Below are 15669 nucleotides of genomic sequence, written 5' to 3'. Positions count from 1 at the left end.
CGCTAAGAATAAAGAACCTGGAAGAATGTGGGATAAAACAGAAGCAGGGCACACCTGTGATTTCTTCTGCTTTTTTATGGCAAGTGGATTATTTATTGCAAAACACAGGTGGCCACTTTGTCCTGTTTATACCACCAGATATTTATCTACATTAAAAGCACTTGAGGTTGCTGAGGGTTTTTTTTGGCAAGGTCTGTTTCCTGACTGGACTAAATCTCCCCAGCCCAGCTTCCAACCAGCTTTCAGCTGGAGTTGACTGCAAACAGTGTCCTGTTTATAAACAGATGTGAAGTATCTTAACTAAAAAGAAAAGGAGTACTTGTGGCACCTTAGAGACTAACCAATTTATTTGAGCATAAGCTTTCGTGAGCTACAGCTCACTTCATCGGATGCATCATGAAGTGAGCTGTAGCTCATGAAAGCTTATGCTCAAATAAATTGGTTAGTCTCTAAGGTGCCACAAGTACTCCTTTTCTTTTTGCAAATACAGACTAACATGGCTGTTACTCTGAAACCTATCTTAACTACGAGCCTTCAAGTGCAGGTGATATTTAGGGTTGCCAACTTTGTAATGTTTAAAAATGTTTAAAAAAAAACCTCCCCTGCCCCACCCCTTCCCCAAGGCCTCACCTCTGCCCCCAAGACCCTGCTCCTGCCCTGCCCCTTCCCCCTGAGGCCCCACCCCCATTTGCTCCCATTTCCCCATCCCTCCATCATTCATGGCTTTTCCCCTCTCCCCCCGTCCCTGCGTGGGTCGGGAGGAACTCTCCTGCAGAACTGGGGCAGGGTGCTGCAGCCACCCAATGCAGGTAGGAGGTGACCTTGACTGAGTAGGGGCCTGACCCAGGTGATGACTTGGCATCTCCCCACCTCCCCGACCCGCAGTAACCAGACTTTGGGTGTCCTGTCAGTAGACCTGACCGGATACCATCAGGTCCCCTTTTCAACAGGACAGCTGGCCACCCTAGTTGTGGGCCCAGATGCCCAGCTGCGGTAAGTGAATGTAGCTCTGTTGATTTCACTAGAGCTATGCTGATTTACACTTGCTGAGGATCTGGTCTTTTTTTCTGCCCAGGACTAAAACTGGTTAGAAATTTGTCAAATGCTTTTTAAGTGTGTCAACTCCAACAAAAATTCCTGTGGACAAAATATTCAGAAGTTATTTATTTTTACTCAGTTTCCAACCAAAGAGTCAGTTCCAACTGGGAAAACAAGGTTTTGTTGCAATACTTCAAAAGTTCAAGTCGAACCATTTGTTGAAGCTGACCCTTTCCCACATAAAGCTTTGCTTTTGACCAATCCACGTTTCCTGGCCAAAAACTTTTAGTTGGAAAATTCCCGACTAGCTCTAATGCTAACAACCTTGCTAGGGAGTCACATGAAGGGCTGCCTGGAGACCTTGGAAAGGATGAGGGGAGGCCAAAGGACTATCAGATGATTGTTTTGTCAGGGCTTGCCTGAATCTTACCGTAGCCCTTTGCATGCGCTGAGTGTGACGCTGGATTGTTCCATGCCTCGCACAACACCATGATAGAAGCAATGGTCCTGGAAAGGAGAAAGGAGATTGTCTAAGGAAGGAAGAGTTTTGTGAGTTCTTTTATTGCAGGAGGGTGGAATTAACACCTAGGCAGAAAGAACCAGTATAGGACCTGGGTGCGTAATGACAGAGCCTTTAATTCTCTCTAGTACTGTCCCTCCTGCCACCAGGTGAGACTTTAATGCAACAACAATAACAAAAAACAGCAGTCCCCTGATTCAAACCTAGCATCTTGGCTGTCATAACATGGCCTTGTGGATATGCATGAACATGCTCTTCATTGCTAATAAAATCTAAGGTGCTGCAATGTCCCGAGGAAGCTTCACAGACAAGCAGACCAGGCTGCAGCACTAAGGGCTTGATCCAAAACTTGTTGAAGTCAGTCAACGGGAATCTATCTATCTATCTATCTATTGACTTCAGCTGGCTTTGGATCAGGCCCTGAAGAATGTGCTGACCTCATACTTTAGTTCTATAAAGGGTTATATGTTATAGACCGGAAAGTCCATTTAGATGGGCTCATCTCAAGACAAAAGGCAGACTATGGTAGGAACAAGGAAGCCACTAGGGTCAACATGCTGACAGCATTCCATCACAGCCCAAATGCCTCACCCAGCTGTGCGCCTCTGGGAGGAGAGAGGGGAGCAAACAGAAGCAGGGAAAATTCTCTCATCATCTTTATCTTTTTGTTTAAAATTCTAACTAATGTATATCTTTGTGCAATTGCAGCTGAGGGTCCTTGTCTGAGATCGGCAATTCATGATGGTTTTTCTGACCAGGAGCCAGCTGGCATGGGCTAGTTTCGCAAAGGGCTGGGAACACAGCAAGCGTGGAGCTTGCACTTTGCAAAGGGCAGTGTCAAAAGCAAAGGGATGAACAGCAGCATTGGAAGGCAATGGGGCTGAGTCTCCTAAGTCATTTCAGTGCTTTGGAAAATTCTCTCTCTGCTCTGGTTTGTATTCGTTGGGGTGAGCCCAGATTGGGTATTTGGGATCTGGGGAAGACCTTGGCTTACAGAAGTGGAAAAAGCAACATTTTCCCCAGGTCTTCGCTTTCAAGAGCTCCAAAATTCTGCAGAGACTAGAAAGAAACAGCGAGAGGCAGGCAAAGGGAGAGGTTTCCCTGCAGATCTCTGCCACGGCTCCGCAGACCTAATATGCAGCATCCGTCAGACTGTGCCTACCAAAGAACTCATCTGAGATGGGACCATTGACTGGCCAAAGGTTTGGGGGTGCAAACAGTTGCCCACTAGAGATATCTACAGGCTGAGAATTCCAAACTCAAGTCACATTCCACCCAGTCCAATTGGAAACTCAAGTCTCCAGAGGATGAAGCCCCGTCCCCTCTGTGTACCCTCTCCTAGGATTCGCCTGCACCGGCATAGAATCATAGACTATCAGGGTTGGAAGGGACCTCAGGAGGTCATCTAGTCCAACCCCCTTGCTCAAAGCAGGACCAATCCCCAATTTTTGCCCCAGATCCCTAAATGGCCCCCTCAAGGATTGAACTCACAACCCTGGGTTTAGCAGGCTAATGCTCAAACCACTGAGCTATCCCTCCCCCGATACTTACTGTGTGGTTGAAAGTAATGGTGTGGGGCATTCCAGTCTGGGTATAGTGGGTTTCAGTGTAGCCTGGTGCAAAGAGGTGCCTACCAATAGCAAAGCAAAGACAAAAAAGGACATTTCTTTAGACTTGGCACATTATTATTGAATCATCTCTGCTGGGATATCTGACAATCACAGTGCAAGAAGGGCCTGATCCAGCTCCCGTTTAAATCAATGGAAACACTCTCATTAACGTCAGTGGGTGCTGGACTGGGTCGCAAGGCAGTTAGTGTGGGTGTTCTTTGTTATGAGTCTCATAGACTTAAAGGCCAGAAGGGACCATCATGATCATCTGGTCCGACCTCCTGCATGTTGCAGGCCACAGAACATAGATTCATAGATATTTAGGTCAGAAGGGACCATTACGATCATCTAGTCTGACCTCCTGCACAACGCAGGCCACAGAATTTCACCCACCACTCCTGCAAAAAACCTCTCACCTATGTCCGAGCTATTGAAGTCCTCAAATCATGGTTTAAAGACTTCAAGGAGCAGAGAATCCTCCAACAAGTGACCCGTGCCCCATGCTACAGAGGAAGGCAAAAAACCTGCCCTTCAATCTGCCCTGGAGGAAAATTCCTTCCCGACCCCAAATATGGCGATCAGCTAAACCCTGAGCATATGGGCAAGATTCACTAGCCAGATACTACAGAAAATTCTTTCCTGGGTAACTCAGATCCCACCCCATCTAATATCCCATCACAGGCCATTGGGCCTATTTACCATGAATATTTAATTACCAAAACCACATTATCCCATCATACCATCTCCTCCATAAATTTATCGAGTTTAATCTTAAAGCCAGATAGATCTTTTGCCCCCACTGCTTCCCTTGGAAGGCTATTCCAAAACGTCACTCCTCTGATGGTTAGAAACCTTCGTCTAATTTCAAGTCTAAACTTCCTGGTGGCCAGTTTATATCCATTTGTTCTTGTGTCCACATTGGTACTGAGCTTAAATAATTCCTCTCCCTCTCTGGTGTTTATCCCTCTGATATATTTATAGAGAGCAATCATATCTCCCCTCAACCTTCTTTTGGTTAGGCTAAACAAGCCAAGCTCCTTGAGTCTCCTTTCATAAGACAAGTTTTCCATTCCTCGGATCATCCTAGCCCTTCTCTGTACCTGTTCCATTCCTCGGATCATCCTAGCCCTTCTCTGTACCTGTTCCAGTTTGAATTCATCTTTCTTAAACATGGGAGACCAGAACTGCACATAGTATTCCAGGTGAGGTCTCACCAGTGCCTTGATAACGGTACTAAAACCTCCTTATCCCTACTGGAAATACCTCTCCTGATGCATCCCAAGACCGCATTAGCTTTTTTCACAGCCATATCACATTGGCGGCTCATAGTCATCCTATGACCAATATTCCAAGGACCTTCTCCTCCTCCGTTACTTCTAATTGATGCGTCCCCAGCTTATAACTAAAATTCTTCTTATTAATCCCTAAATGCATGACCTCACACTTCTCACTATTAAATTTCATCCTCTTACTATTACTCCAATTTACAAGGTCATCCAGATCCTCCTGTAGGATATCCCTGTCCTTCTCTAAATTGGCAATACCTCCCAGCTTTGTATCATCCGCAGACCTTATTAGCAGACTCCCACTTTTTGTGCCGAGGTCAGTAATAAAAAGATTAAATAAGATTGGTCCCAAAACCGATCCTTGAGGAACTCCACTGGTAACCTCCCTCCAGCCTGACAGTTCACCTTTCAGTAGGACCCATTGTAGTCTCCCCTTTAACCAATTCCTTATCCACCTTTCAGTTTTCCTATTGATCCCCATCTTTTCCAAATTTAACTAATAAATCCCCATGTGGCACGGTATCAAACACCTTACCGAAATCTAGGTAAATTAGATCCACTGCGTTTCCTTTGTCTAAAAAATCTGTTACTTTCTCAAAGAGGGAGATCAGGTTGGTTCGGCACGATCTACCTTTTGTAAAACCATCTTGTATTTTGTCCCATTTACCATTGACTTCAATGTCCTTAACTACCTTCTCCTTCAAATTTTTTTCCAAGACCTTGCATACTACAGATGTCAAACTAACTCTCACTGCTGTAATAGACCCCTAATTTCTGGCTGAGTTACTGAAGTCCTCAATTCATGATTTAAAGACTTCAAGTTGCAGAGAATCCGCCATTTACACAAAACCATGCCCCATGCTGCAGAGGAAGGCAAAAAAAAAACAAAAAACCACACAACAACAAACCCCCCCAACTCCCAGGGTTTCTGCCAATCTGACTTGGGGAAAAATTCCTTCCCAGCCCCCAATATAGCGATCAGTTAGACACTGAGCATTTGGGCTAGGCCCACCAGCCAGACCCCTGGGAAAGAATACTTTATTGTAACTCAAATCCCTCCCTATCTAGTGTCCCATCTGTTGGAGATATTTGCTGCTAGCAGTCACAGATGGGCTACATGCCATTGTAGGCAGTCCCAGCATACCACCCCCTCCATAAACTTATCAAGCTCAGTCTTGAAGCCAATTAGATTTTTTGCCCCCCACTGCTCCCCTTAGGAGGCTATTCCAAAACTTCACTCCTCTGGTGGTTAGAAACCTTTGTTGAATTTCAAGTCTAAACTTGCTGATGGCTAGTTTATCTCCATTTGTTTTTGTGCCCACATTGGCAATTAACTCCTCTCCGTCCCTAGTGTTTATCCCTCTGAGGTATTTATAGAGCACAATCATATCTCCCTTCTGCCTTCGTTTGGTTAGGCTGAACAAGCTATAACAAACACAGTATAAAATTGAACGAAGTGAAAAAAAAACAACACATGGCCAATGGAAGATGAGCCTTTTGGGGGCAATCACTAGGGAGCTTTTCTCTGGTACATATTCCACCCTCTGCCCTGCAACATTTACCTCTAATGCAGCACTTTCCATCTGCCAAGCCCTCCACTAACACACTTTCAGAAACAAGAGAGGGGCTAATGGCTTGCACAAAACATCAATGCAATCAGAGCATCTGCGAGACCAATATTATATGTCTCCTCTCCCTGCCCAGAGGGAACTTGAATGGGGAGAGGCTCAGAAGTTCAAAGGTTAATGGCCATTGGCACACAAACACTGCATTCAGATAATTTTGTCTCATGAAATACACTCATACCTGTAAGTGCTCAGCTAGTCATCTTCCTAAGTGCTCCTTCAAAACATTTATTAAATGAATCAGGACAAAGGAAAGCATGCCTGTGAATCCCAAACTCGGCCACTGAATGATGCCCCGCTCTGTAGCACTGTGCCCACACGGCCAGGCCCCTCACTGCCACCACTGTATTTTGGTTCATTCATAAATCCTGCCCCTGGTTTCAACAAACTCAAATAGTAACATTTTTTAAAAATGAAATAAATAAATAAGACTGCAAAGAGTAAAAAAAGCTGATGTACCAGCCAGGTTCCCATGGGACACAGAACTGCACTAAATAATAATTTTCTGTACAAAGATGATTTTCAGAGACTTGGGGATGCAATATGAAGAAAACCACAAGATTTCACTTGAGGTTTTTAGACTGCAAACTCTACAGGACAGGGACTGCACGTTCTTATGTGTTTGAGCAATGCCCAGACCAATGGGTTCACTCCTCCTCTGGTACTGTTGGCACATAGATTCAAAGATTTTAAGCCCAGAAGGGAATGTTTGATCATCTAATCTTACCTGGCCATAGAATTTAAGAATAGGAATGGAAGGGACCTCCTGGTTTGAGTCCAGTCACAGGCTCCTCCATTAGTGCAAGTAATTTCATCCAGTTACTCCTGTACTGAACCGAATAACTTGTGTTTGGCTAAAGAATCTCTCCAGAAATTTATCCAGTCTTCAGCTGAAGACACCAAGAGATGGAAAACCAACCATCATCATCTCAAATGAGAATGGGGTTCGTGCCCCTTGTGTTTTGACATTAGGCCATAAAAGTTGTGATCCAAATTCATCATGGTTGAAGCCTGGGAGTATTCAGATTCAGGGTTTTGGTTCAGTCCAACATGCATTTTGGGGGAGGGGGATCAGCTATGAAGTCTGGCTCCAGCTTGCGCTACAAATTTCCCCCAGGGCTCTGGGCTGTCCATGGCTGCGTGCTGTTATAAACCCATCTCTGTTCCTGTTACAATGTAATGGCCCGAGAATGGGTTCAGATGGTGCCATTTTACAGCTTGCAAACCCTTCTTGGCATAGGAACAAGGCAAAGTTTGACACCCTATTCAGGACCTGACCCCGTGCTCCTTATACAGGCAAAATCCCCCCTGAGTTTTACAAGGAGCCTGGGATCATGGGAAAGGCAAAGCAAGCTGGACTGCTCTCAGCACTTCACGAGTAAGCATTTGGATTGGGTACCAGGGGCAATGCTGCTGTACTGCCGTCTCCTCCTCCTCTTTCACCCAGGTGGCCGAGTTTGCAAAATTAGGAAATGAGGCTGGCTCGTGAATGGCAAACCGGAGAAAGTCACAACCTGTCTCCATCTCAGCAGCAGCAAAACAGGGCAAACCCCGGTGAAAACCAGCCACCCCATCTCTAAAAGCCTGTAAAACGGCCTTGTAAAGTGACTGATCACAGATATGTACAAAGCACCCCATGCTTTACTGTCGACTGTCTAGGCATCACACTTGGCACCACGCGAGGATGCCATAGTTGGGGACTGTGATAGTCAGCCTCTGTTCCAGCTCCTATTCAGCTGCGCCTCAGTGGGAATTGTTACATTCCAGGCAGCGGATTTCTTAAAGTGCAAGGGCAAAGTGGGGTGGGCAGAATGTGCTTGTGCCCTCTTTATGCTTTATAAAAAAGGCCTGATGCGTTGTGGGTTCCGCCCTCCTCCAACTAACAAAATTTAAATGGTTGTTTCTTTAAATGGCTTGTTTTTTGACAGGTCTTGCCACTCCTGGAAGACTCTACAGTTAGAGAATTAGCAAGTTTAGGACATCAGAGATACCAAGAAAGTGAAACCTGACTGACTGAATAAAAATCCCTTCCCTTTTCAGAGTGTTTGAAACTCTTTCCTTTGCCCTATATTTAACTCAAACCCTTGTGAGAAAAGCTCGGGCTGGCTTTGTTAAGGATTCAGCCCGAAGCCCCTTCAGTTAAGGGATGGAAAGACCCAATCCACCTCTCCGAGTCATCCAAAAAGTGCTCCAGCAAAACCAGGAAAGACCAGAATTCCCAATATTCCTAAGGGGAAAAAACAAGCAATATATAAATAAACAAACTCCAAAAACTTTTCTAGGGGGAGAATAAACCCTGTCAAGTCATCTTTACAAATCACAAAGAAGGAACCCCCCCACCACTATTTTTTTATTCCCCCTTTGCAGGTCGCCTCTAGGCAATGTGACCGCTCTCTCCCCAGCAGGCAGCATTCAGAGACTTCCGTGTAGATTGCATTTCCCTGAGCTAAATGTAAACAGCACCCTCAAAAATGACTTGCAAGTGTCTCATCTCCTGAGACGCCCCTTTCGCCCTCACCAGGCGACAATGGAAGATGTTCTTTCATGCCACAGACAAGACTGCCGCTTGCCTCCATGCAGATAATCATTCTCTTCACCTCAGGGAGAAGCAGAAGTCATGTTTGGCAGCGTTCCGTTTGAGCCCAATTGATGTCTGGAATACGACTGCTTTTGTCTCTGCTTTCAAACTTCATTGTAGCCCAGCAAAGCTCATGTCGCTTCTTTCTGATGTGCTAATGCTCCTCACTGGGTACCTCATTATTGGCCCGGCCTTGAATAGTGCTGGTATCAGCTATTGCATATCTGTAAACAGCAGATAATCACAGAAACACCATGCTACAGAAAAACGTCTCCCTATAATCTTCTCCCTGACTATCCTAGTTTGCTCAGCTGAAACGAATGCTTCATCACCAAATTGCATTAACTTCCAGGAAATTGCTTTGAGCAATGTGTTTATGAGAGGCTCTGGATTGTGTGAAAGTCTCTGCTTAGAACCTATGAGGCAGATCCTCAACCGATGCAAATTGACGTTGCTCCGCTGAAGTCAGGAGGCAGGATCAGGCTCCTAGCCAGCGGCTCTGACATCAGTGAGGCTCTGGCCTTCATTGCCCGCTTTTCAAACATGCTTTCTCTGGCACTATGCGGTCGCTTTGTGCCAAACTGCTAGCCCTAAAGCTGGCATCACTGGCCCAGAGGCAATCACCCAACTGCAAGGTGGTACAGGGCCAGCCAGCACAGGTGCTGTCAAGCTCTTTTCCCTCACTCTGCTGATGGTGTGTCAGGAAAAACAGGGCATGGGCGGAGGAAAGGGTCCTTGGGGCTGGGAATAACTCTGTCCCATGCTGATTCCTGGCCATGGTTTCAGGTGCTGGGGCGATCTGAGGCCTGCCTAAGTTAGAGTAGTCCTCAGGCTGCTCTAACCAGCAGAGGGGCTAGCTCTCAGCACCCATACTCACTCCTCCCTGACTTGCACACATCAGCTCCACTCCAGAGCAGCCGACTCCCCCATGCTGGAGCTCGGATGCTGGCTGGAAATAGGCCACTGCCAGTTTTCATTGAACAGACATCCTGCGGAGCCAGGTCAGCTCTGAGCAAAGCAGCCAAATGAGCGAAGGCCTGGCCCACTGCCACAATGTACAGATGTCTTAAAGACTCTGTTCTGCTGAAGACCGGCTTGGAGTGATCTTGGCCCAGGGCAGCTCTGTCAGTGATGTCATTGTTTTAAACAAAGGGTCCATCTTAATGCCACTGAGCTGCTGCATGAACGGGCCTGCAGGGAAGGCCTGGTGTCCTCATTCGGGGTGTCTCTGGTTTGCTGTCTCAGACACAGCAACAGGGCAGGTCAAGTATTCAGTGAATGAGGCTGACGGCATTTTGCAGGAGAAGGCAGCATTATGTAACGGAGACGGGGCATGGGATGCAGGGAGCCCCCTGCTGGGAGGCTGGTTCCTGGGGTTCCCTAAAGAGCTCTGCCTGCAGCCCGGTCAGCTAAACAGAACAGGGAGAGAATGAGAGGAAAGACTGGGAATGAAAGACTCCCTTCCCTCTTCCTTTTCTTGTCAGATCTCCAGAGAGCAGCGGAAAGCAAGATAAACGAATTGCAAATAGATGACAGGGAAGGAGGCCCTGGGAAGCCCCTAACTTCCATTGGAGTCAACACTTGGCAGTACTGGGGCTGAGATAAAACGTGGGCTAGATAGGGGCTAAATAAAACATATGGTGGGAGATTTTCCAAGTCGCCTAGGAAGTTTAGAGGCATAGTCACATTAATTTAAATGGGAATTGGGGTCCAATCCCTAAGTGGCTTTGGAAAAATCTCTGCCAGGTTTTCCACAATAAATTGGTTTTCCGGTGTCTTAGAGCCAGTAAAATATTTACAACAGGCATAATTGACTAGCACAGTCCTGTACCGTGCTGGGAACCTTCACTAACCAATGATCTCAATGGGAGGTGCTCAGAAATGATATACTCAGAGGTCTTCAACTAAGTTTGGCTGGGCTCCAGTGGATGTCCATGGTTGTCCTTTGAGATGGGTGGGTTCTTCTAATGAACTCAGTGGAGCTAACAACTCAGTTGGGGATCGTGATACAATGCCGTCAGTCTGCATGGGTAGGTGCCATTTTTAAAATAAATACAAATATCTTGGATGCATGAACACAATTTTTCAAAAACCAAAAGCCAACAGACAGGCCACAAATCTCTTGTGGGAAATGTCAGCTGTTTTCATTTTGGTCTAGCGAACGACCGAAGAGAGTCTATAACCAGATTGAGAGCTCTAAATTTTTTCCATCCCTCTCTCTTCTCAAATAATAATAAATCTGCCCAAACTGATTGCCAAGAACATTTTGGGGTGGGAGGGATTCGTTTCCCTGTCAGGCTTTCTACACCAGATTTGTCTGCATTTGGGGGCTATTCCTCCTTTCACAGAGTGGAGCCACTCCATCGACTGCAGCAGAATCACACTATTGTACCAAAGGAGACTTTGATCCCTCTTCGCTGGAAACTTTGCTTAAAATCCTCCCAACAGAACTTATTGTGAGAAAGTCAGACGGCCCTTCCCTCTAACATCCAGCCTGGTAGTAATAATTGTCAAGGCTGCTTTTTAACATCCAGCTGCAACTGGAGAGGGAAACAAGTAAGCCCCTCCAGAGCCCTCTGGGTAAAACTGGACACTTATGCAAATAGCTGGAATCCACCAAGGCTCTTTGCTGGTGCTGGTGACTCAGATGCTCATGAAGTCTGAAGCCAGCACATCTCACTTTCTCAAAGCCCTTTCCTGGGGTAATGAGAACACGTTTATTGCTCTGGCAAAATAGGCTTGAAAGGGGAGGCGACTCTTCAGCACTGAAGGTAAAACTCAGCTGCCTATTTCAGGGTATTGAAAAGACTCCTCTCAGCCAGGTCAGTGACATTTGGGGTGTCAGTGATATTTGGGGTGGAAGAGCCATGCAATGAAGTCACGCCTGCAAAGTCAGCAACACGTCCCGCTGCACTTCGCAATGGATAAGGCCAGCATACAAAGAGGAAGAGGACAGGAAATGGATTTCCTGGCTGGGAAGTCGTGTAATCACGGCAGCCAGGGAACAGATAATTTAGAGGGGTATGTTTCCTTCTCTCCTCCCCCGCATTACAAAGAAATCACTAACCAGTCCAAATGAAAGAGGAGGAGGAAGAGCAGCTGCATGTCTCCAGGTGCCAACTCCATTTTCCTAATGGTAAAAAAGCTCTTCATGAGCAGGTCAAATGCTTCTTGCCCCTTGCCTCCATCACACCATCCCTCATCTCTCCCCCCAGTGCAGGAAGCCATTAGATATGGATAGTGTGTGGACACAGTGTGGAACATCTGGAATATCCGTCCTGCTGGGAGGTGGACAAACCCCTCTTGGTCAGCAGTCACTGAAACAAGTATTGTAGAGGCAGGAAATGACAATCAACCAGTGACCCCCAGCTTCTTTATCTGACAGCTCAGAGCATCAGATACAGGCCTCCCTTGTTATTTCAGACTCGGAAACGGTACTGTTTAGAGGTGGCATGTTTTTGCTTCCGAGGTAAAGGAGTCTAAAATTAGATCTCTCTGTTGGTCTGGGAGCCTGTGAATTCTGTCTGTGCTAGGAGGTTAACTGCTCTCAGCCAGCCACAGTACATTTGAGGCCTGGTGCCGTTCCCTTCATTCAAACAAGATGCCTCCTGAGGTCAGCAGGAGCTTTGTCTGCATTAGGAATATGTGATCCAACCCGCTGTTCCCAGCATGATGCAGGGGGCAGGACAGGGGCAGAAAAGCTATGAGGATAAAGCTACCACGGGTCTGAAAGGCACTTCAGAGCTGCCATATGCTATTGTGACTCCCTCCATGGCTCAGCGGGACTAAAGCATCCCTGGCTGGCCACTCTCCTGGCAGCTTCTCCCCAGCAGCTGGAGGCTGATGTGTGGTGAGGAAGGGCAGGACCCACCACTGATGGTCCTCAGCTTGGGTGGATATCTAGGGCACCAATCAACCCCCTGCTGTGTCTGGCAGCCCCTTCTCCTCCCTGTCCTTTCTGCACCACCTCCTCAGAGAGGTTCCCTAGAAACTGGGAGCCCACAGTTGCAGTTTTCAGGTAACTATGACTGTCCCGGACCCTCTCCCTTCCCTGGGAGACTGTCATAGGATGGCCTCTGGGTGCGGCCCCACCAGTCATCCCTTCCTGGTGGGAGAGGGTTTTGAATCCCACTGTTCATATCCCATTACCCCATCACAGCTGCCCTCTTGTATCCAACCTCGACAGCACAAGTACAACCCACCTCAGCTTTCCCTTCAAAGGAATATCGTCTCTCCCTCAGGGAGGAATTCAACCCCTTTGACTCACAGGTCCCTCGGGGTAAACACAGATCCTCCCACAACCTCAAAGCCAAGACCAGATGACAATGCAGAAGCTCTTCAATCCCATTCAAGGGTCATGTTTCCCAGTTTGCCCACCCAAGAGTCGTTAACCAGTCCCAGGGCCCCACTCTCCAGGCTTTTCCCGTGAGAGTTCCAAGACCCACTTCTCTCCCTTGTGTCTTCTCCTGGAGCTCCCAGTCAGGTCCCCAGGGAGAGGGCTCCCCACAATGTGTCACTCCCCCAGGCCTCCTTGCCCATCAGTCCTATCCCTGATCAGGGGAATCTTGCTCCAAGACAAACCCTTTGTTCCTGGGCTCCTCCCATTGCCTCCATTCAGGTTTTCTGCCAGAGGGCTTTCTCCAGCCCTCCCAGCCCGTATATCCCACCCCTGCTCATCAAGAGCTCAGAGCCAACACCTTGCTTCTGGGTCCAGCTTGCATTGACCAAGCTCGTTCCTCCCTTCATCCCTAGGGGCCTCTGCTCAAGCCTTCCTGCAACTGGGCAGGGGTCCCCAGCTCTAGCCAGTCCCGTCCACCAACAGCTTCCATCAGAACTCGTCAATCGCAGCTCATGGCTACTGCTCTCCAGCAGGTCTCCTGCAGCGCTGTCCCGCAGGCAATTCTCGGCTGCTCCTTCTGTCTCTCCTCTGTTCTCAGGCAGCTCTCACCTGCCCCTTCCGCTCAGGGGCCTCCTCTGAAACCCAACTGGGAGGCAGGTGAATTCTTAAAAGGGGCCAGTCACCCTGTGACAGAGACTCTCTGGAAACAGGACAGGGAGGAGTGTTTTTCTCCCCTACAGCTTTTCCTGTTGCCAGGTGGGAAAACAAATTAGTCTCCGATTTGTACAACAGAAGTATCAGCTGTTCTCCCTGATAGAGAGGAGCCTCCTACCATGCAGACCTGCTACATGACATAGTCATAGGCTCCAAGGTGAGAAGGGACCATTGTGATCAACATTCGTAGCTTCTCCACTGCACCTCCCGTACACCCCTCTCTTCGGCTCAAAGCTGGTTCTTATTAAACACAAGTGCCTTTAAAAAAAAAAAAAACACAACTCTGTTTTCATCCAAGGTTTAGAATGCAAATTCTTCCGTTCCTAAGCCACAGCCAAATGTATGATTGTTCTTATAGGCATCTCTCCATATATTTCTCTCTCCATGCAGTCTTGGACCTTCCAATCCTGCAGCTGCAGGATTTGAGTGTTTCAATGACTTATTGAAGCAAAAAGAAAAAGAAGAATTAAATGGCACTAGGGGATATTCTCTTGCTATTGCTCAGATTTTATATGCGATGGCCTAGCTTCCTCTGGAACTAAATCATGGTTCTGCCTTTTTCATACTAGCAGGAATAACAAAATGGGGCTGTTCGGTTTTAACGCATGAAGCCTATACTCAGGTGTATGGAATCCACAGTCAGATAGGTGCCGAGTTCCTTACGAAGTAAATAATAGTGTGGCATGTTAATGGGAACAGATGCAATATCCCCTGGTTTACATCTCCGGGGGAGGAGCACAATGTGCTCTTCATAAATGTGACATCGGGGACGTGGCACAAACATTTCTGCCATGCAATACAACTGTTGCATTCAAAACCAACAGCTCTGTCACAGGCACGCACCAGGGAGAAGAGGAGGCTTCATTCCTTAATGCTTGCAAAGGGCTGGAGTGTCTCAGATGGAAGGTGTCTTAGAGCATCCACAACATTCCTGAGGACCCCACTTCTTCTGTCTGCTTCATCATTCCTTCTTCGCTGCTGTTGAATTCCCCTATAATTCATTGAAATGACTTTGAAAGTGACATCCAAATAACAGCTCTATTCTCAAACACGTCCCAGCTGCTCATTGAGCCAGTATCCTGACAGCTATCCCTTAAATGTATGTCTTGTTGCCTGTTCTCCTGTGGGTCTCGGCTTCTGTCTCTGACTATAGGCCTGAGCCTTCACTCCATGCCCAGGAAAAGCTCCTCTGAAGTCAGTATTAAAGATTATTTTGTATCCTCAATATTTTCTATGTGCTGTGTTTTTATAAGATCTGTTCAAATAGTAGGACTTCATAATGCCTTGTGTGTTTATTGATCCTGCTAAGCCAGCATGCTCCCTGATGGAAGTGTGTGTATGTGTATCTTGCTGAATGAAAGCCTTACCTCAGGAAGTAAACACAATAGCAAATGGTGTGTGAGCCTCATTCTGTTTACTAACACATGCCGAGAGCCAGACCTCTGATGGAAATAGCACAGCAGAGTTCCCAGGAGGCAATGTCATCATACGCTGAATTAATCTGTTACTTGGATTTCTGTCAGGATTCTTTGCTTTTGCCAACTTCTCCTGGACTGTGAATAAATTCACCTCTGCAATGCTACAACGCACAAATGCAGCAATAGGTTTAAGACCTGACAGTCAAAGGAAATAGACCTCACTGGCTTTGTCCTACCTACAGTAGCAGTACATAATGTACAGCATTGCTTCAGAGATCTCTACTGATCACAATTACTCCACCGTTCATTTTGCTTGTGTAGTCAGGTCTTAGCTAGGAATAGCAGTACAGTTTGTTCCCCTCTCTATGCTTTGGTACTTTCAAAGCCCAAAGATGTTGATAGATGAAATATTTATAACATTTTCTGTTAACACAAGTGCAGAATTGGCCCTGCAGTGTCTTCAGTGCTGAAAGTCCCAGCAGCTTATCCTTAGGGTATAGCCTTTCACAGAAAACCCTTCCCAGAATCTACTTTCATTTGA

The 15669-nt window shown here is 46.9% G+C and overlaps 1 protein-coding gene across 4 annotated transcripts in view; it reads right to left on the bottom strand.

The window, feature by feature from the left end:
* The window catches only part of ADAM19 (ADAM metallopeptidase domain 19), a 52342-nt gene that overhangs the window by 29386 nt on the left and 7287 nt on the right, over nt 1–15669 (bottom strand). For 3 of the 4 annotated variants that reach the window (XM_073355211.1, XM_073355215.1, XM_073355212.1), the window contains 2 exons: nt 3110–3188; nt 1469–1545 (listed from right to left, as the gene is read on the bottom strand). In XM_073355211.1, coding sequence (XP_073211312.1) covers nt 1469–1545; nt 3110–3188 — 156 coding nt within the window. Of the gene's footprint in view, nt 1–1468; nt 1546–3109; nt 3189–14553; nt 14702–15669 lie in introns of all 4 variants that reach the window. The other variant, XM_073355214.1, reaches the window with a different exon arrangement.

Source organism: Lepidochelys kempii, chromosome 8 (assembly GCF_965140265.1).
Source record: "Lepidochelys kempii isolate rLepKem1 chromosome 8, rLepKem1.hap2, whole genome shotgun sequence".
In the NCBI taxonomy this organism is placed as follows: domain Eukaryota; kingdom Metazoa; phylum Chordata; order Testudines; family Cheloniidae; genus Lepidochelys; species Lepidochelys kempii.
The sequence above is the reverse complement of the archived record's forward strand: the minus strand, read 5'-3'. Positions and strand labels throughout refer to the sequence as shown.